At 32.9% G+C, this 24,086-nt stretch overlaps 1 protein-coding gene across 1 annotated transcript; it reads left to right on the top strand.

Annotated features, from left to right (window-relative positions):
- Positions 1–1,368: 1,368 nt before the first annotated feature.
- LOC143052231 (metalloproteinase inhibitor 2-like) lies at positions 1,369–18,898 on the top strand. Its single transcript, XM_076225223.1, has 5 exons — positions 1,369–1,528; positions 13,178–13,251; positions 15,452–15,563; positions 16,828–16,952; positions 18,570–18,898. Exons 1-5 carry the CDS (start codon positions 1,420–1,422, stop codon positions 18,699–18,701), a joined length of 552 nt encoding a protein of 183 aa, XP_076081338.1. The 5' UTR covers positions 1,369–1,419; the 3' UTR covers positions 18,702–18,898.
- The last annotated feature ends 5,188 nt before the right edge of the window (positions 18,899–24,086 follow it).

Here is a 24,086-nt window from a genome sequence, read left to right on the forward strand (position 1 = left end):
ATTTGGTATGGGCTTCGCTCATTGTTGAAGACCGTATGGTGACCTATAGTTGTTATTTTTTTGTCATTTCGTCTCTTTTGATGAGTTGTCTCATTTGTAATCATACCCCATCTTTCTTTTTGTTATATATGATGTTTGTTTTTGTATCAGTAACGCTCGGGAAAGAAAGTCAATTAAAACAAAAGCATTGAAGAATTGAAAATCTGAAAAGTTTTGTTAACTATCTTTTTTTCTTAAAACAGTAAACCATAAATCAAGGTTTAAATTAACATCCACTGCCTGTACCAACGCCACTATTGAAGCATCTTTTTTTTATTCTCGATAAACCATATACATAGGAATAGAGAAGAGAAGACAATTATGTACAATATTTAAAACAAGACAGAACAAACAAAATAGTTGCATATACAATATATGAAGTCCATTTTAACCAGGGGCACATACACCTGCGTTGAAAATCTTTATGAATTTACATAGTTTAATCAATTATGATTTGTTTTTGAAGACAATAATCTGATTGTATTTGACAATATTTGCATTTTTTAAATAATAATGTGACTGACAATGTTTTCTGTTTTCTTCAAAGTATTTACATTCTAATATATAATGCAATTCATCACCAATATCATTTTTATTACATAGAAGACAAATTCTATTGTTTCTAACTATATTGTTCCATGTACCCTGTTCAATAGGGAGCTTGTGACTAGTGTTCCGAAATCTACACTAATCAATAGATAGTTTGTTCCCAAGAATTTCAAAATAACCTTCTTTTCCAAAATAATCTTTAAAAAGTTTGTAATTAAGTGCTTTTGGCGAGTTTTCAAGTAAAGAATGCCAAACTTGTACATACCTATCTTTGAGTCTAAGTTTGATGAATGAAACTAACCACACAATTGATGTTTACAAATTCGTACTGCAACTAACATACTAAAGTAGTTTTCAATACATTGAACTGACAGAACAGCAAGATATTTTCGTCAGACTATGTAATTTACAGAAACTCTTCCTTTTCTAAACAAATATATTATGCGGTTCAAAAGTACAAAAATAATAACAATTACCATTAATTTTGTACAGAACAGATAGTAAACAATAATATTTCTGAAAATAAATTAACAATATATATCTAAACTGACATAAAAATAGCACGGTTTTACAATCATTGTAATTTGCTTAATTGGTTTAAAGCGAAGAAGCGAAATGGAATCATAGTTAAACTATAATCGAAACTGACAAGACGTGATTAAGATATAGTTACATATCTCATTTATTTACTAATCATTTTCATTTGCCAAATGGATTATTACGCCTTAAGATGATTTAAGTCATAAATAATTGGCAATATCTAAAATTGCTGGAATACTTTATCAAACATCAAGTTAGTATTGTTATAGGGTAAACATTGAGCGAGATATCATGAAGTTTGCTATATTTCTTTATTTAATCTTATCTACTTTTGAATACACTTTACAATGTGGATGTCCTGCAGTTTATACACAGCAGATAGTTTGTTATTCTGATATTGGTAAGTAGTTTGTTTATCTTAGAGATGTTTGCTCCTCTTGTTTTTGAATTTTTGCCAGACATTCGAAATCCTCTGATTTTATCTATGTAATGCCGTTAAAAAAATTCCCCGCTACTTGTATTTTCAAATTTTCTTACATATAGTTTAAAAAGCCATATTTGAAAATCCTACAAAATCCTTGTTGTTTTTATTCCTATTTTTAGAAAGAAAAAGGATGCCTTTGTTAAATTTATGTAAATTCTAGAGAGAATTATTTCCCGCCAAAAATTTTCAATGGCTTATATATCGAAACAAGAATACAGACCCTATTTTTTTTTTTTTGTTCCTTAGTTTATGTTCCGGACCATATGAGTATTTGGACCATACGCGTATGGTCATGACCATAAGGGTATATACTCATATGGTCGGGGTAATTAACACTCTGTTACAGTTTACTTTTAATACTTCTTAACTCTTGATATGGTATGATCGTTCATTAAAAAGACGCTATCATATAGGTAATTTTATTATTATATTATAATAAAAAGATAAGCTGAATAAAAATAAGAAGTTTCACAAAGTTAATTTTACTTAATTGTCTAATTTATAGTAAACACATTTTATACCGATGGTCATTACCGATGGTCATTACCGATTTGTTATTACGAGTGAATGGCAATATGTCGACTAAAAAAAATAAATTCCAAAAATTTCTTAATGAACTCTTACATAAGAAGTCACTGGAAAGTAACATACTATTAGTTTATTTAAGATGTGATGTGACTATGGTGTCTTGCAGTCATTTTACGATATTTGAGATCCAGAGCTTCTTAAAAGCACTGTAGACATCAGAATGTACAAATACCTCAGTATCACTGTACGCAGCTGAAAAAAGGGCTTGTTTGTCACTCGCAAACAAAATGTGTAAATGAAAAGGATCGTGCACACATTTCTTGCAAATGCAAAAAACCTATGATACCGTGTGAGAGTGAATGTCATCCAAGCCTATATCACGGGTGTCATTCGGTTTAACGAGAGAAATGATCGTGAAGGAATATCTAACGGCGGTCAAGTATTGAGTGACGATCGTGAAAGTTCTGGTAACGGATCGTGAAAGACATTTAATCGAGAAGACAAATGAAAGGTCCATAAATATTCTAATTTAATTAATTACACCGACAAATTAACGACAAAATAAAACTGTTTGTCAAAATGGTTCTACATTATGATCAGTATGTGAGAATATCCAGTTTTAAAAGTACATAGTTATTACAAAACAACAAAAGGCAGATTGCTTCTCGACATTTCAATGACATAAAAAATGTAAACAAACATGATTTTTTTCACAAATTCGACTAGAAAAACTACTTTTGTCCGAATAAGGGCACTCTATTTGAATTAATCAAATAGTTCTCCTAGTTATTTTGTATAAACATAATCTCAAACTTGGTAAATAAAGAACTATTTACACAAAAATTGATTTTTCGGATCGTGAAAGATCACGTACCGCATTTTTGAAGATCGTGAAAAGTATCGTGAAAGATATGATGCTACGAAAATTTTCAAGTTATTCTTCAATTATATCATAGTTAATATTTGTTATTGTTATTGAGAAAAGCTAAATAGGTCAACATCCTCAATAGGTTTTAAGTATTTCAAAGTATTAATATTTTAAGAAAATGAAAATTAATGTAAAATAGTTGGATGATTGTAGAATGAAGCTTTTTATTGTCATGTGAAGTACTCACTTATCACGAGTAATAGGATACCCACATTTTGTATATTGGATCCTATAAACTGCATGTCCGTCTGACAAGATTCACCTGACCCCGAATTTGACTCATTTCATGGATGAAGATTCATTGTTGTGGTCAAGTCCGTATCGCGGATTCGTTAAGCTTTAGGATAAGTAAAATCACAAAAATACTGAACTCCGAGGAAAATTCAAAAAGGATAACTGTCTGATGTTATGATTGTAAGGTGTAGATTTTCGACTTCTGCAAGGTTTTAAATAACATCGAACTCATTTTCATGCATCATTCGGCAATGTTTGTTTTATGTTGTTTAGCTTTTGGATATATACCTGTATGCTATAGCGCCAAGGTAATTCGTGTATGGTGTACATGTCTGTCTGCATGTTTCATATATGATCATGATGACGTCAATTGTATTTGATATATTGAATGATAGTAAGATGTCTATGTCTGGCTGTCGGTCAGGGTTCATATACTTTTGACCTTATGTTCCGAATTAATTGGAAAAGCATAACTTTTACATTTTCTAAGGCACTGTAAGGATCGGAACACATTTATTTGGTGTACGGGATATTTGTAGAGATCTGTATGGCATGGTTCATCTAACCTTGAACTCTTTTTATGAACCATTGACAATCTTAAGCGCATTTGACACTTCTAGGAAAACCCTTGATACTATAGACGTTCAACAAATATACAATCATGTGTAAAGAAGACGAGACATTACAGCATTTGCGATCTGGTATTCTATAGTCTGTAGTATATAGTTAAATCAATCCACATCTGCGTTGTGTATAAAGAACTTAAGAAAGTACTGTTGCACAAAATGTTGGTTATCGTTCAATCTCTAAATACCCATGAAAGATGCTGTTTTGCTGTAATTTTTTGTTTGATGGATATCATTTTGGTTTAAACGTTGCATATCCATATTGTTGGCTAATTAGTGTCGGTCTTTCTGAATTGCACTTGACCGATTCTCAGAGCTGAATCATTCACACTTATTTAGACACGTTTTTAGTTGTTGTTTTTTAAACTTTCGAGGTAAAGTGTTGAATAAAAAAAACAATAGCTTTAATGTTCATCCTTATCAAAATAGTTACAGGCTTCAACCAGTTGCAGGTTTATCAAATGGTAAAATAAATACTGATTTCTGATTACTAGTATTAAGTCTGGCCACGCATAATCTTTCACGATAAAAATAATGCGTTGCCCGATCTTTCACGATCAAGTTTGATTGAAATTCAACAAATTCAAGGTTTCATATACAAGTTAATGCTTATAAGGGAAGAACGTACTTTAATTTTACTGTACTTTCAGATACACCAAAGATTAAATTTCAAATATATCATGATAAACTGAAATAAGACCATTATAGGTACAAAAAGCGTGTTATTTGCAATTAATTTCTTAGACATGCATTACGTCTTTTGTGTTTTTTTCATAAAGTACTGCATATTTTCTTTATCTTATTTCACAGTTATGTTGAGGAAGTTAAACTATTTTGACAGACATATTTTTTTGTTCGGGTTTGTTCCGCGTTTTGAAAATTAAACGATTTTTTCAAAGATTCTGAACTAGAATTAACATTAAATATCTTTCACGATCCGTTACCAGAGCTTTCACGATCGTCTCTCAATACTTGACCGCCGTTAGATATTCTTTCACGATCATTCTCTTGTTAAACCGAATGACACCCGTGTACATGCACGAATGTAACTAGTAATGAAAATTAACTATAGGATCAATATTTAATTTTTACGTAGTTTTTGGATTATAGAATTTAAAAAATGTCATGTTTTAAACCATCACTGTTTTTTAGATAAAGTTTTTGTATTATTGAAACGTTTATAATGTAATTTGAAAAAAATATATACATATCTGGTCCAAATACTTATACATGATGTATGGGCCGGCCCGTAATTAACCAAACGAGTATAATTATACTCATATGGTCTGACCATACGCGTACGGTCGGATCATACGCGTATGGTCGAACCATATGAGTATACGCATATGGTCATAACCATACGCGTATGGTCCAAATACTGATACGGTCCGGAACATTTCTATACTATCAATTCCCAAACAGTCTTTTCAAAAGCTGATATTATCTTTCAAAATAGTAGCGAACATCCTTAATTTGTTTTTTTTGTTTTTTTTTTTTTATTTGTAAAAGTTTATCTCCGACTGTCCATGTTAACGTACTGTACGTGTTGCATTAAAGATAATGCTTTCTAAATAACAACATTGCAGTTTCAAAGTCATGTTGATATGAATTAGAAAATTAAATATATCAAGAGCATGACTTTTTTGTATCAAACTTAAAGAGTTACACCACGTTTAAAAATATCATTGATACTGTATTGTTTTATCACAGGATGTGGAAAATCCTAGATCGAGGTTCTTAAGAAAATATACCGAAATGTGCCAAAATAAACAGTTGATTTCGCTTTTGCCTCTCATTCCCCTTTTTTGTTTGATTTATTTGAGGGTCCGGATCTGGTTTACAGAATAAAGAATATTGGTCAAAACAAATAATGAATAACAGAAAAAAAAATATAAAGAATAGAGAATAATTGAGTGCAAAAGTATATAGTATTACTGTGGAAAACGGAAGAATATCTAGACCCTCAAATAAATCAAACAGAAAATGGGAGTAAGAGGCGAAAGCAAAATGTAAGCAAATTATCTTGAAGACCTCTACGAGTGTCCACTTTCAGTGATAAAACAATACAGTATCGAAGATATTTTTAAACGTTGTGTAATAGTAATACGAATAATCGATGAAATTAATAAATAAATATCAATATCATGTTTATTACAAAAAAGGAATAAGCGTTATTTTGTAAAGATAAAGGAAAATGCCCTTAAGATTTGAAGAATACAGAAATTAAGGATCCCATCCAGATCCTCTTACATTTGTTATACCAACCACGATTTCTACATACGATGCTCATTAAAAAATGTTTAACCCCGTCCTCCAATAATACAAGTAGTCGATATATCGCGTTTACTTATCGTTTTCTGTTGTCTTCTGTCGACTCTTGTGATCCTTTTTATAACTCATATCTACATTGCATATCAGAAAAATGCTATTCTTAGTTTTTGTGTTTACATCATTCACTAGCCAACTCGAAGAAGACCTAATAAGTTCTAGTACAAATGATCAATTTCTGATAAATATTATAATGTCGGAGATAAGTCTTGATAAAGTGGATAATAAAAATCTATTTATTATGGATTTTACGAAGAGCCAAACAGCCATAGAGAAAAGCGATTCACGTGTGTTTCTATTATGGTCATAAGATAGTAGGTGTTTTTCAACTTTATGCGTATATCATTAAAGTTTGGGGTGGGGTGGAGGGGAAGGGGTAATGGGTCCTTCGTTTCAATGATATTTAATGTTTTATGCCATTTCATCAATTCTTTATACTTTTGACCTCTATTTTAGATATTTTAGAACATCATTATTCACTGGTCTTTATTTTGTTATCCATTTTACTTTATTCTATATACTTTTTGTCGATTATTCTCTATTCTGTAAACCACCATCTACACCCTCATATATCTGACATTTAATTCATTTAAATTTGTTTTACATTGTACTTTTTTCCTTACGATTGTATCGGTTATTGCTCAACAGATGAACTCGGCAACCCTCGGGTGAATCCGCTACTCAGGCTCGTTAGATGAAGGTACGGAATTGGCCGATTTGTAACGAATGTCAACAGATGCTATACTTGTATTACTAGATTTATTTAACTTGACTGGGCGGGGTTTAAGAAGTTCGCTAAATTAAGACCAGTCCATCTATAGACAGGAGTTTTGGGATAAACCTATCAATGAAGTGTCCAGTAATTCGTCCCATATTATACACTCTTTCTTTTGTATATGCGTTTGGTGACACTGATAGGTGATTATAGAATTCAATAATAACCATAACGGCAATCATCCTTATTATACACATCTTCAAATAGACTGTCCTGATGCAAATTAAAATATCGAATAATACGTCATAAAACCTACTCCACTGGGTATGGGACCCGATTAGAGAACTTGTAAAATAAAATTTTAAACGCGTAAAAAGATGGTTTTCTCTATAAATAATTAAAGTACTAAGTATTTTTTCTGCTTGTATTAAGATGTGTCCTTTTTATATTTAAATTATATAGATATAGGAAGATGTGGTGTGAGTGCCAATGAGACAACTCTCAATCCAAATAACAATTTAAAAAAAATAAACCATTATCGGTCAATGTACGGCCTTCAACACGGTGCCTTGGCTCACACCGAACAACAAGCTATAAAGGGCCCCAAAATTACTAGTGTAAACCATAAAAACGGGAAAACCAACGGTCTAATCTGTATAAAATAAAAGACCGAGAAACGAGAAACACGTATAAATTACATAAACAAACAACAACTACTGTACATCAGATTCCTGACTTAGGACAGGTGCAAACATTTGCAGCGGGATTAAACGTTTGAATGGATCCAAACCTTCTCCCTTTTTCTGAAACAATAGCATTACATCACAACATAGAAAAACACACAATAAAATATCAATTGACAGGCTTAACTCAATCAAAAAACGTATATATATCTATATTTAATAGCCTTATATACTACTATCCATTATATTAAACGAAAATATTTTTTTGGCACAATGGTACATCGAAATTGTTTATTATGATTTGTCATACAATGCGAATGTTAAACAGAAAATAAGCAGGCAGTTTAATTCAGAAGTGTAACACAATGCTGGATGATAGACATCAGAACCTGATCTTACATAACCTTGCATGCTTTAAAATAAATCATATTACTTTACACAATTTTTATTCAAATAAATCAATACATAGTATATAATTATGAAACATGAAATAAATAAATAGGATTCAGAAACAATCAAAGTTGCTTTTATTAACCTTTCTAATAGTATACATTTAGTTTCTTATATATGGTCATTGCATGTTCTGAAATAGTCAGTTTGTAAAAAAAAAGTATAAAGTGGTGTGTGCAGAATGAAATGCGTAGGTTTTATAAACGATCGAGCATATTTATCAAGGATTCAATCGTTTGTTTTTTTATCATATTTCTGTACCAAAATAAATAAAAGATTGGTTAGCTCGTCCGATAGTACGGTTGCAATCTCCATAGAGACAGAGTTGTCGTCCTTTCCTCCTCAGATCGAGGAGGAAAGGACGACAACTCTGTCTGTATGGAGATTAGTACGGTTGAACAGAATAGCAATGTCAAATACATCATAGTATATGTACATTCTTTTGCAATTCCAAAATATACTCATCTTATAAAACTACAAATATAGTTATATTTTGTCTCTGTTAAAGTAAATTTTTAACATAAATGTAATAGACAATAAAAGAAGTACTATTTTCGTGTTTTAAAATAACATGATCTAAATAGACGTTACTTCAAAAGTGTAAACAATTTCAGAATTAATTTGAGCTAATAAAATATCAAATACATACAAAAGGTATGCAAATTATCTGATCGAAGGGAACTAACTCTACCTAGTTTATGTACCACAATAAACAAACACATTTATTAGCCGTCTCTATGCCTGTATCAAGCTGCTTAGCTCTTAGCTTGATCCGTTATAAACGCGCTAAATAGATTGACCTGACTGACAAAATTAATCAGGACTTGTCTTTGATATATGGAAAATATATTCACAATTTGTCTTCCTGTGACCAGCAGTAAAACCCTTGGCTGTGCGGGATGTACAAGTTCGCAGCCACGTCCGGTCCTATGATTCTTGTAACAAGAGTGACACGATCTTTGCAAGTTAAAAACCCTTGCAACAGCTCTTTAAGGGGTCTGAAGGTGGTCTGTTGCAAGGCTAAATTTCAGTTCCTATCAAATGTACCCTCCTTTTCCCATGGCAGTCCGTCATCCCGGACGGCTTCTATTACAGAATCTGCCGTTTGTATTGATTGTTTATTTATTTTCGTCCTGGATGTGCATGAAATATTTGCCACTGGACGTCAAACCTAATAATCAATCTCCGACTTCAATATAATGTTACCCGAGATGGGTAACTTGAACAAGAACTTATGAGACGATCTAGGTTCGAAAAGGGGGGGGGGATGTACGGTGGAGGAGGTTCCTTCGTTTATTGATACCTTATTTTTTATACCATTTTTGTCTATGCTTCATTTATTTTGACCATTATTGTCTATTATAGATATTTTTGCACACCATTATTCGAAAATCATCTTTATTGTTTTGGCCTATTAGTCTGCACTTTTTGCCCATTATCGTCTATTCTGTAAATTTCATCTAGACCCTTTAATAGGGTTTTCTTGTAAAAGATGTATAAACAATTATTTCTAGACCATGTGTCATATAAGATTCCTAAAAACACAGTAAAAACACTGCACTTCCAACATAACGATATCTAACCAGTAAAAGGAAATAAACAAAAAGCGGCACATATTTGGAGAGAAAGGTGTCAGACCACTAATTAAAAGTCCCTATCTGCTCAACCAAATTTTACAATTTTCACAGCTTTCTAAATATTTTACCTTAAGGGTGTACTTTAAATTGATGCTATATTTAAGCCGGTAGAGCATTGGTTAACTATCAAAATAAGCTAAATAAAATATTGATAAGTCATGAAGCTCCTTTTTGAGATATTTGAGATTTAAAATATGGCGGGAAAAGGATGCCTCGGACTTTTACCTTATGTTTGCATTGGTATTATTTGGTTCTTAAATCAAAAGAAAAAAAAAATCAAGAAACTTCTAAATTTTTTGTAAATGACCTTTTATGAGCTATTAAGTCATATATGAAAAAATAAATGGGTGTTATTGGGCAAAATGTTTTACATTTTATTGTATGGAAAACACCAAGGAGTCCGAACATTTGCCACGAATTACAAAACACCTCAAGTACATCCTTAAGTTTAACTTCATAGAAACTAGGTATATCCTGAATTGTACATGTATCCGCTTTTAAATGCTATTTTTCAACATACCTTTGAAATCATATAAGAAAGAAGAGGTCTCCTGGATAGAGGTACCACTAAAAATAACCCCTGGTTTTATGGAAATCTTAAACTAGTATACCATAGAGTGCATTAACCTTCAATGTTGAATGCAATCTCATAGACAAGTAAATGTTGGCTCAAAATGGTCCTAATATATTTCTCTATCATCAAAAGATTCCTTTCTTGCAATTTGCTGGTAAGTTAAAGTTAACAATGACATCAAATGCACTATTCTTTGTCCGAGTGGGCCTTCGTTCTAAATTGGAGGGAAAATTGGTGGTTTGACACCTATAGGTCAAAATAAGCTCGCTTCTACAGGAAGATAATTAAAAAAAATATCAGGTATTCTTCATGTTGGCTAGAAGGAGATGTTAATAAAAGTATGATGAAAAGGATCATAGGAATCCAAAAATAACACCAACCAACACCGCCATGCTCAGATAAAAAAAGTTGTACAAAAAAGACAAATAACAGGCAACGACACAAGGTTCAGATAGGATGTATTTGTATAGACACACAATGTTGTGGAGTTTGGTACGTAATAACTCCAAATGTGTCTATTTAGATTGATCTTTGCTTGATGTCCAGTGGCAAATATCTTATGCATGTTCAGACTGACACATAATTTTTGAAAAGAGTCAAAATGTGCTCGCTACTACTAGAAGATAATCTGTGCACCCTCAATGTATTCGCTAGTACAATAAAACAACATATTAAGATGCAACCATTTAATTTCAAGGAGGGGGCAGTTTTTTCTTACCAAAAAAAAAAAACATACCCCCCCCCCCCTGAAGTTGAATGGTCGTTCCTTAACTACACGACACGAAATGAAGATATTTGTTTAGCTACGCTCACTCATATTGTGAATTGCAGGAAATATAGTCCTTGATGTAGATCTCAGAAATGATATGTATGAGATAGATAAAACGGTAAACTAACGAAATAAAGAACATGAAATAACATGAATAATGACTAACAATATATAAAAAAAGAGAACCATAGCATATAAACTAAATTAAAGGATAACTGAAGTTCGAACCTTGTGTTATGCTGAATATATGTCTAGCGGGACGGCTACAGTGCAAAAGATTAGGTGTCACGATATCTCAGTAGCATGGGTTCGAATCCCGGCGAGGGAAGAACAAAAAAATTTGCCAAAGCAAATTTACATATCTAACATTGTTGGGTTGATGTTTAGACGAGTTGTATATACATAATGTCCACAGCCATGTATCACCATCATTGCTGGTGATCCGATGGATTAATCTGTTGTAGAGTTGTCACTGACTCAGACGTACTGTATCTTGAATTATTTTAATTTGTAGGATCCTTTACTATAGATAATTAAGCTGATCTGTAACAATAACATCTCCATGCCTTATATATCATGTACTGTAGTACGACGCTAGATTAAAACTGACGAGGAAAGGTAACACACGGCCACTGAAAGCTTTATTATTGTGAAGCCAAAGTGGTGGTGTGGTCTAGCGGGACGGCTACAGAGCAGGCGATTAGGTGTCACGATATTTCAGTAGCATCGGTTCGAATCCCGGCGAGGGAAGAACAAAAAAATTTGCGAAAGCAAATTTACAGATCTAACATTGTTGGGTTGATGTTTAGACGAGTTGTACATATATATATATATATGCATTCATGTTTGTTTAGAAAATGATATTAATTCAACTGTCATGCGTGTTATCCCCCTCATGAAATGTGGGATACAAGGAAGTACCGGGCGTCTGTACGGTCTTGTAAGCGCCCTCATGTATGAAATTCTTGTCAGCTATTTATAAAAAAAAATCAAAAAAAATCAAAGTTTTAATTCAGCAATGACTCGAACGTATTCGTAAAATCAGGGCAGATCAATTATTTTTTACGGGACTGTTGTCCCTTTAAAATGTCAATGATATAGAAAATTACAGGGTAAGCGCGCTGTACACATCCTGAAAGATATTTAATAATTTGTTTCAAAGGCTTATACCAGAAATGTCTCGTACAACTTTGAAAATAAGTGCCGATTAACAGTTTTTAAAAGAATAATGACGTTTTGAAAGTTTAATTACATTTAAAAAAAAAAATGCACCAAAAGCACTCTAACGCCCTCGTGTTGTAGGATTGTTATGCAATTTGTATCATAAATTTACATAAGCAATGTCTGGTATGAATTAGAAAATCAGTGCTGCATGCTATATTATTTTTACAGGAGATATGTCTCTCTCAAATGGGTTGTATATTGAACTTTGTTTTTTAAAGTCTACATTGTATATTTCAAAAGTTGATATGTCTCTTTGAAAAAAAATGTGTAATCAATAATATTGTTAGTGTTAATATCATAGAAAAACAGGATTATTTGCCTACATATTTTGCAAGATATTTATTTAAAAAGTTAAAATAAGAAAATTTGTTATTGCCCTTTGGCCGATAAAATATGCAGCTGACTAAAGCTGTCGTCAATGATTTTTTTTTTTTTGGGAAACCATATCTGAAATATTTCCATTAGTAACTATTAAATTTCTGTTGCAAAATACCAAAAATACTTGCGCATAAAATAGTACCATCTTTCTCTCTCTCTATTTCTTTGGCAAATTTGCAAGAAATATCACTTGCACACGTATAGTTTCCGAGGAAAATATTTCTGTTGTCTGGTTCCTATGTGATGTATTCATTTTCATAAAAAATATGTTCTTTCAGTAATGTCTTTTTCATAATGGATAACCCTATATGATATCCCTTTTGTATTACTGATCATTCGTGTTATCCTCTAAAATTCCGTATCAAAGACCTCACTGTGACTTTGAATAAAAAACAGCAATTAATCCGCTGCATGAAATATGTGCAATGCGGTTTATGGTCAAACCCACATTGATCAAGAATAATGAAAACCTTCTGTTTGATATTTTACAGTTATGAAAGCGAGAATTGAGGATCAAGATGTACATGTTGGAGAATTCACAATTTCTATTGATGAAATCTATAAGGTAAACATATTTACAGTATTTCGTCACTTTATAAGGGTCTGTATATGGGGAGGGGGTCCTTCCATCATTTCCGTGTTCTCTAACTTTTAGTTCGTTTTCTCTGTTCTCTATATTTTCTCTGTATTCTTTATACTTTTTCTATTCTTTATACTTCTTGCACATTATTTTCTATTCTTTATATTTTAGCAACCCATTATTCTCTTATCTTTTTTTTGGTCCATATATCGCACATTATTCTCTTATATGTAAACCCAAATCCACTCTTTCCTTTATGCAGTCTGTACGGTCTTATTTCAGGTGCTTAATATAGCATACAAGTGTGTCGATACTAGCATTGAAAAACAAATATTATTCTATTTTTTGATGTCATAAAATTTCGAAATCATTTTAACTTAATGAATACACAGAGCTGATTCTTTGACTGAGTTCGCATTCACTGTTGGTTCATTCAAAATATGTATAAGACTTTAAGGATTGTTTTACTTTCAAATATTTTTGCCTCAATCATTGCTGATTACACATTTACTGGCGAAATAATCATCTTGTGCAATAAAATTGGCAACCTTAATGTTTTTAAAATCAAATAAAAAAATTCATTCCACCAAAACAGTTCGATCAGAAGCGGATCGGATCAATCATCTTTTAAAAAAAAAAAAATAAGTTTCCGTTTTATTATTAATGCATGTGATACTTTTGTAAAACTTTATTCGTTGAAGGTGTACGGATTAATAATGCGGTCTGGTCAACATGATACTATGATACTAATTTGATATAGGGTTGAACTAGCTTTCTCTAGTTTCAATTACCCCTTAGTTCTATATTGCACGTATTGTGTTACAATGAAAACAAGTGTTTGTGTTTAAGCTACTAAGGATATAATCCCTATGGAGGTGCTCCTACGTACAGGATGCTTATATACAGAGGAGGAAACTACTTTCGTCCTTCTTTATTCATTGAATGTTTAGAATAAGGAATCATTTTGTCACCGTACAGTAAATATTTGATTCAGTACTAATTAAATAGACAAGGGTCTGGATGGGGATAACAGAATAGAGATTATTCGACAAAACTTGCAGAATAAAGCGAAAACATAAAGAATAGAGAAAAAACATACAAGTGGACGTGGCCCGCGGGTACTTATACATCCAAATGCTTAGAATAAGGAATAATTTTGTCAACGTACAGTATATATTTGATTCAGTACTACTTAAATAGACAAGGTCTGGATGGGGATAACATAATAGAAAATATTCGACAAAACTTGCAGAATAAAGCGAAAAAATAAAGAATAGAGAAAAACAGGCAAACAAAACATAAAGAATAGAAAATAATAAGAGTGCTGACATGTAAATAGAAGAGATAACGGGCAAAAATTAAAGATATCGAAAAGTGACATATCATAATAAACTAAAGAATTATTCATAAGCGAAACCTTCACATTAACACCCTAAAATATATTACCCCACATACATGTATCTTTAATCTTACCCCCTTTACCTTTCTTGGGATTTCATTGGTTAAAAGCTACCGTGTATATCAAATATGAGGTTAGTAGGCGGGTCTTATTCTAATAATTGTAACGTCCCTTTATAAAAAACACAACACGGCGTTAAGGAAAAATCTGAAAGGTTTAAAAAAAAACAAGGAAATGTATGAAACAATTGAAATAAATGCAGAAGACACAATACCTACTTCCTTACTACATTGACTTATCTCAAAAGGGTGCACTCGTCTCCAAAAGTTGCGTTAAAACATATAAAAAAAATAAATAAATAATTATTAATCTTTAAAGAACCACGTTATGTTTCCCGCCCGTCTTCAAGATAGGCTCACCGTTCAAACTCACGTATTGTATTATTTAATCATTTGTTTCTTCATGAATATGCATACATTATTTGTCACTTTGCGTCAAACGAGTAACAATATATCAAAGAACGTATAAAATATCATATACATTCAATAATATCATATACATTCAATATTTATAAGAAGATGTGGTATGAGTGCCAATGAGACAACTCTCCATCAAAGTCCCAATTTGTTAAAGTAAACCATTATAGGTCATGCAAAATACGATCTTAAACACGGAGCATTGGCTCACACCAAACACCTAGCTATAAAGGGCCCCCAAACATGACTAGTGTAAAACCATTCAAACAAGAAAACGTTATTGGCTGAATGTTGGAATATTTAATTACAGGGTGAGGATGTACTAGATAGTTTGCCAAATAACCGGACACTTACAACACCAATGGAGTCCGGGATGTGTGGACCTATAACTCTTGACACCGGGAAGACGTATATAATGACAGGTAAGTCTAGAAAATTGATAAAAAAGGTAAATTCAGACTGATGTTTTTTTTCTTCAAAAAATGGAGTTGTCTAAAAAAATGGTGATGAGTTTTGTTTTAATTCTGTCCAACATTGAAGTGTTTGTTCGAGAAATAAATATTCTTATCTGATCGTATACGACATACAATTAACTTTATTACCAAGGACATGACATTTCATACCGTCATAATTTTGAAAGAATACAGGTCAGTCGTACCCTTCAACCTGAACCACTTGTAAACTGGTCCATGTCCTTAACACAATCCTGATGTTATTATCACCAATAAATAGAAATGCCATTGCGTCAATGTATTCTATAAGGAATCGTCTGTTTTTTTCTCGCATTGTTCAAGGACTGCTTGTACCAACGTCATTTGAACCACTGGTGGGGATTTGTCTCCTTGACAATCATATCATATCTCCTTATTTTGATACTTTATGTTTTTACTTTTCTGCAAAATCTGAAAAAGGAAGTCATGTGTAAGTTGCAATAGACTTTTTTTCTCAATACCAACTTCCCAATAAGACTCCGCATTTGACAATTTTTCGATTTTTACCTATTGTGTCAGGACATTCTGGTACCCAGTCGAAGAGGAGCAATCCAAAAAAGTAAAATAAAATATATAATCAGTGAATTTATAGGGGGAAAGTTTGCTGGTAACTGACAACTTTGCCGCCTATAGAAAACAGTTAGTATCCCCTAAAGTGTACCGACTGTAAGCTTGATTTTACTGCGTGAGGTTGGTTTTTACTTGACCAAGTACCAGGATGTCCTACCCACAGAGCAGGTAACCTGTACAAAAAATTAAACTCGAAGATCAACAGTGGGTAATATGAAAATAGTCTATTTGAGTTCATACATTAAATGCAAAACGTTTTTCTTTAGTAAAACAATGGAAATTGACATCAGGTAACACTATGCAATTCTTATGCGAAGCATTCATTTGTTCATAAATGACATAAAACAAAAAAATGATACGAAAAGCAAAACTATTCATTCATTTTGTAATACGAATTCAAATACGTTATTTTTCGATGAATATTTAGCAATTAAATTTTGGTTTTGCTGGTTTGAGTTTGTATTTTTACACTGTCAATCTATTACTTTGTATACACTAAATACTGAAGAAGAATATTGTTTTTTTCTGCAGAGTATCACACACTCTGTATGTAGTGTATGTTGGAATAACAACATCTTTCTGCTGAATGAAGTATAATATATGTTGTTCCTTTTTTCATTTACAGCGAACTCCTTTGATGGTAGACCTATGAATATAAACTTTTGCGACTTTTTTGCTGAAGAACACGAAATTAGCTTGACGTTGTTGAGAGGCCTTTCAGGGGAATATTTCAATAATTGTGATTGCAAGGTAATATGTTTAAAATCAATCGAAAATCTTTGATTGAATCCCATAATGGATTCGGGCGAGTTTAGACGAGTGGTTTTAACATGTCATATACATTAAAGTTTTTACATATAAGTCACTTATGGAAATAACAGTACTTGATTACAGAGAAATGTGTACAAGAAAATAATAAATTAAAAGCTTTCAACAGATGTTTGAATTAAATGCAGAAAATACATTGAGAGTAAGGGACGACATCAAAAGTTCAATGAAGGATAAAAAACTTTATTCACATAGTTTTTTTCACTGACCCCCACACACCACTCTTAACTTAATTTGGGAATAATTAATTGACCAATAGGGATATATGTAAAATCGATTTAAGATTTACAAAACTTGCAGCAATGTTGACCCCCCGCCCCCAAACTATTTGATTTAAGTTTTTTATCCTACATCGATCTTGTGATGTCGTCCCTAACAAATTGTAATGGTTGGCATTTGTTTTTGTATAGACCATTATAAGTAGGTTCTTACTACTATAAATTCCTTATTATTCGTTTGATGCCAATTTTCGTTGATATCGTGGGTATAGGTGTACCTCGAAATAAGATAGTAAACGAATGAAAAATATGTTAAAGGCATGTATGCTGAATTCGGCACAACCACAAAATTAAACATCAACGAACATGTAAATTTTCCTTAATCCACGAAAAATTGTACCAACGAAAATAAATGAGTCCACAGCACTGAAGACTTGATCACTTTGAGGGGGCACGAGTCAAATAACATTAACGGTACCAATTTTTCTGCACCAGATGCGCATTTCGACAAAACATGTCTCTTCAGTGATGCCCGTGGCAAAAATATGTAAAATCCAAAGCTTATATAATAGATGTAGAGCTATAATCCAAAAGTTCCAAAAAGTATAGCCAAATCCGTGAAAGGAATTAGAGCTTTGCATGAGGGAGATACATTCCTTAATTTATAATAATTTTTAACATTTTGTAACAGCAAATTTAAGAACACCAAAAATCCGTATTTTCATGCTAGTACCGGAGTACTGGCTACTGGGCTTGGTAATACCCTCGGGGACTAACAGTCGACCAGCAGAGGCATCGACCCAGTGGTAGTAAAAACATTAACGGTATCAATTTTTCTGCACCAGATACACTTAATGCCACGTGTTCAGACAGTAGGTAGGATTAAATCGTTACACAGTTACCTAGTTACCTAATACGACATATATGGGGTCAGTAAATTCCATATGGGATTCAAGTTTCGCTCCGCTCCGGTTGGATACAACTGACCCTATATTTATCGTATTAAATCACTTGCAGACTTTGTAACTTATAGTATATGGATTTGGATAAGAATTGAAAGAACCCATAAAAAAATAAAAAAAGTTTTTTAATTATAAAAAAGAAGATGTGGTATGATTGCCAATGAGACAACTCTCCACAAGCGACCAAGTGACACATAAGTTATTCACAAATAGGTCACCGTACGGCCTTCAACAATGACCAAAACCTATACCGCATAGTCAGCTATAAAAGGCCCCGAAGAGAAGACTTTTTCATAGAACTTAATAGTAAGGCTGGTAAATCGTTTAAAGTAAAAGTAAGATCTTTTTCTTTTGTACAGCTACCTTACATGTGGGATGATGACACACGAAGAGGACGACTACGTTGTCGTCGACCCAGAGGCAGATGCTCAAGTGATGCTATTTGTTCAAAGAACACACGTGGGAGATGTAAATGGCAGTCTTGTCGTTGAATGGTGTAATGCAATGAGGTCTATATAGATAAACATATGGGAGATGTAAATAGCAGTCCTGTCGTTGAATGATGTAATGCGATGAGGTCTATTTAGATACACACGTTTATTGTTGGTGACATAAAACAAAATCTGATGTGACGTTTTGTGTTATTTTTGTATCTTATCTGTAACGATTATTAAAAATAAATATTACGGATACCGCTTTGTTATTTTTCCAGGTTACCAAAACCCTAATCACCAGCCCAGTAGTAAGCCCTCTGTGTTGACATTGATATGTTCATAATTATAAATTAGCTGTAAACAAAAATTTTAATTTTTAGCTCACCTTTCCTAAAAGGAAATGTGAGCTTTTGCCATCACTTGACGTCCGTCGTCGTCGTCCTTCCGTCGTGGTCGTCGTCGTAAACTATTTCAAAGATCTTCTCCTCTGAAACTACTGAACCAATTCAAACCAAACTTCATCTGATTGATTCCTAGGATATCTAGAATAAAGTTCGTGTGTTAATTCCCATTTCATCAAAAAACATGGCCGCCATGGCTAAAAATAGAACATAGGTGTAAAATGCAGTTTTTGGCTTATATCTCAAAAACTAAAGCATTTAGAGCAAATCTGACATGGGTAAAAATGTCCAATACGTCAAGATCTATCATCCCTGAAATTTTCAGAAGAATCAAACAACCCATTGTTGGGTTGCTGCAACTTAATTGGTAATTTTAAGGAAATTTTGCAGTTTTTGGTCATTATCTTCAATATTATTATAGATAAAGAGAAACTGTAAACAGCAAAAATGTTCAGCAAAGTAAGATCTACAAATAGGTCATATGACCAAAATTGTCAATTGACCCCTTAAGGAGTTATTGTCCTTTAATGACAATTTAACACAATTTGTTCATCATATTTTAAAAAATCTTCTCCTCTGAAACTACTGAACCAATTTCCACCAAACTTAAGCTGAATTATCATTAAGTTGTCTAGAATAAAGTTTGTGTTTTATTTTATGTTTTGTCAAAAAATATGGTTGCCATAGCTAAAAATAGAGCATAGGGGTAAAATGCAGTTTTGGGCTTATATCTCAAAAACCAAAGCTTTTATAGCAAATTTGACAGGTGTGAAAATGTGTATTGTGTCAAGATCAATCAGCTGACACAGAAATTAACAACTATAGGTTACTGTACAGCCTTCAACAATTAGCAAAGCATAATAACCAATTTGGCTTTTCACCCCTTAGAATATTGGCCTTTTAACTCAACTTTACACAATTAGTTCATCATGTTGTTTAACTTTTAAAATATTCTCCTCTGAAACTTATAAACCAATTTGAGCCAAACTAAGGCTAAAGGATCCATATTGTGTTTAGTATATATCTATTTTTTTTTTAAACATGGCTGCCATGGCTAAGGAGAACATAGGGATAATATATACAGTGTTGGGCTTTAAAAATCTCAAAAACTAAAGGAGTTGAAGCAAAACAGGTAAGGGTTGAAAATATTCAGCAGATCAAGATTTATCTGTCAAGTAATTTTAAGACAAATCAGACCCATTGTATGGGCTTGTACTGCTTTTCATTGTGCTTATGAATTTTTATTTATTATTTTTTTTTTTGCTTTTTTGTTTTTTTTATTATCTTGATTCTGAATATAAAAAGGAGACTGTAAACTTTTATTCAAATTGATACCTTGAATTGGTTGAATCAAGGACTTATATAGGTCCCTGGTTGAATATATATAGAAAACTTTTTTTCCCTTGTTTTAAGTTAATTCAATCTGAGTTCGGGATCGTGGATTTTCCTTAATCGTTTTCCGCATGCACGTCCTGTTTATCTGATTTATGGAGGTAAGATGACATGATCAAATCGAATCAATCAAATCAAATCAAATCAACAATTCAAATAGAAAATTATTTCTTATATTGGGCATTTATGAATATTTAAATTGACAGTCACATTGAGAAATTTACGATGTCAAGAAACTTGAGTTAACAATAAAAATAAAAAAAATATGTTGATAATTTGTTTTAATTATTTACTTGCCTTCAAATATCTGTAATATTATCTTGTTTGGTTATTATCTTGAATACTATTATAGATAGAGATAAACTGTAAACAGCAATAATGTTCGGCAAAGTCAGATCTACAAATAGATCATCATGACCAAAATTGTCAGAGGGGTGACCCCTTAAGGAATTATTGCCCTTTATAGTCAATATTGAACAACTTTTCGTCATTTTTTGTAACTTGTACAAAAAATCTTCTTTTCTAAAACTATGGGCCAAATTTAACCAAACTTGGCCACAATCATTACTAGAGTATCTATTTAAAGAAAGTGTCTAATGACTCCGCCTACCAACCAAGATTGCCGACATCAGTAGATACAGTAACAGGTGAGCGACACAGGCTCTTGGGAGCCTCTGGTTTAAATTCTAAGGCTGGTCTACTTAAGGAATAGATGACCGTAGCTGTCTTCGGAAAAACTTTTAGGAATCTTAGGTCCTTCATACTTTTCAACTTCGTTCTTTATTTGCCCTTTTTAACATTTTTTAATTCGAGCGTCACTGATGAGTTTTTTTTAGACAAAACTCGCGTCTGGTGATAATATTGAATTTCAATCATGGTATATATGATGAGTTTATTTATGTGGTTGCTGTCTTTATAATCAATTCCGTGGTATGTATGAGTGCCAATGAGTCAACACTCCATCCAAGTCATAATTTTTAAAAGTAAACCATTCTAGGTCAGAGTACGGTCTTCAACACGGAGCCGTGGCCCACATCGAACAACAAGCTATAAAGGCCTCCAAAAATGACTAATGTAAAAAACTATTCAAACGAGAGAGCCAAAGGTCAAATCTATATAAAAAACGAGAAACGAGACACACCGATGAACCACATAAAACGACCACAACTGAACATCATATCCCTGACTTATATAATTAGGACAGGTGCAAACAAATCCAACGCTTATCTGTACCAATAGTGTAACATCACAACATAGTAAGACACACTATAACATAACATCTGAAATGGCTTAACTCAATCAAAAGACATATTAAAGGGGCACTAGCTACAAAATATATAAAAAACTAAAGTAAGATTTTTTTTTTGTTCAATCAATAATGAAAGTGAAATATTGAAATAATAATTCGCTTTTAGAAGCCAAAATGGTTCAATATTGTCAAATCAAGCGAAAAAAAAAAACATTGTTAATTACTCATTGACTTGCAAATGAATAAGTTGACCTCATTTAATCCGTATTCACGTGAACTTCAATTTAACCCCTTGCTAGAGATTGACAACGCAAGCATTGTACGTGTACTCACCGTGTATCATCAATACACCGGATATAGGTACTAACCAAGCGGGCATGATCGATTTTGACCTTACAAGGTAACAAAAATCTTTGTTTTGCTTTATCAATATTCAATGTATATTTCTCAACATTCGAAATTCCTACTCCCAAATAATTTTTGCATCGATTTTTTCCTATTCATAAAACAACTTTGATTTTAAAATAAGAACAATTAACTTGTTCATGCGCAAATAGTTGTGAAAGTCAACACCCACTTTCAATTTCGATACAGTTGTTGAGACATTTCTATGTTTCATTTGAAAGAAACCTAATTCAGGGCAACAATAATGGTTACCAATCATAAACCTACCTCTGATTACTCATTCCTCGAAACTGTTTTGAGTAATAAACGAGTATGAAAATAAAGTTTTTGTGTGCGGTGTACAATAACTGAACTATGCACCGTACATTTATTGTGGATTTATGTGGCCAGCTAAACACCGTACACAACGCTTCTTTAGGAATAAAATATCGAAAAATAACATATGTATGAAAGATTTCAATGCCAATTATTGAAACAGCTATACTAATCACACACACACATTGAGCTTCTATCAGAAAAAGAGTTGCAATGGATATAGAATTATATCGGATGTACAAAGGGCCAACTTCGTTTACAAGTATTTGCACATGCTTTTATTAATCCCTCTTGTTTTGAGAAAATAATGAGACATCTCTAATCAACAGCCTACGACCAAATGATTTCTTAAAACAGCTATTATGTTTAGATTGAAGAACACATTGATATTATGTGAACAAAACAAAGATTTTTCGTTACCGTGTAAGATCAAAATCGCTCACGCCCGCTTGGTTAGTACCTATATCCGCTGTACGATGATACACGGTGGTACTGGTTATTTAAAGAAAAGGAATGTCAACAATGAAAGTGAAACTACGGTAAATCATTTACTGATTCGATCCATATAAAATCATTCTTATACGGTAAAAAACAATGAGAAACATATATTTTTAATCTATAAAATAAACTCAAACAGACCTAAAAAATCCAATTGCACGTGTTGGTTTAATCTATTCACATCTTTATTCGTGTTTTATTACATTAAATACCTCACCTTCATAAATTTAGATATCAGTCCACTCGCTGCATTATTCAACCGGAAACCAGCCAGAAAAAGAACCATGACCCCGTGACAACCTCTCCCACCTGACACCTGTGTGTCCTAAACCTTCATCATTTTTTCCGGTTCAACAACGCATGCTGCACGTTTTTCTGGAGGAGGAAAAAGTTTATTTGTTGCAAACAGTTTAACAAGTTGATAATTTATATATTTATATTGATATTTTTGTTAATAATTATAGTATATTTGGATAATTTTATAATAATTTTATCTGAATATTATGGATAAAATTCCAGCTTCAGCTACCCAAGAGGTAAGTGACAGTCAAATTCACACTTCCAATGGTAATTTGTTGTCCCCTTGGCGTTCGGCCACCCATTCTGATGACTTTTGGGATAGAAGTTTGGAATTTATTCCAGGTGTTTCGGGTGTCGGTATGGAACAGGACTCAGAACCTGTTCCTGTCAGGACTATGCCTTTCGCTCCTGGTGCTAGTCAGTTGAGGCTATCTAGGCCTAGCAGGGTATCACATACCGTAACTAGGCCTGCAGAGATACCAACGTCTCCTGTGGCTTGCACGACAAGCAGGCAGGAGACACTACCAGCTGGCATCAGGAGTGACCCCTTTTCTCGGACTAGGTGGCCCATGAATTTTGCCTACCCTCCCATGCCTATGGGTATGCCCAACTTGCCGCCTTATCCCCAGCCTTTTGATCCGTATTCGGCTCAATCAGTTTGGTCTGGTCAGGGGTTTGGTGGTAGACCCTCTTCAGAGTCATCCTCTTTTAAGGATGAGATGAGGAGTCTTACCACCTCCATACACAAGATACAAGCTACAGTTAATGCTAAGTTCTTGGAATTTGGTAACAGGCTTGATCTTATGGAGTCTAGGGGTCTGTCTCAGGATCCTGCACAGGACCCTCCCAGACCTCCTAGACAGTTGTTGGAAGACGACTCAG

Source organism: Mytilus galloprovincialis, chromosome 11 (assembly GCF_965363235.1).
Source record: "Mytilus galloprovincialis chromosome 11, xbMytGall1.hap1.1, whole genome shotgun sequence".
NCBI lineage: Eukaryota > Metazoa > Mollusca > Bivalvia > Mytilida > Mytilidae > Mytilus > Mytilus galloprovincialis.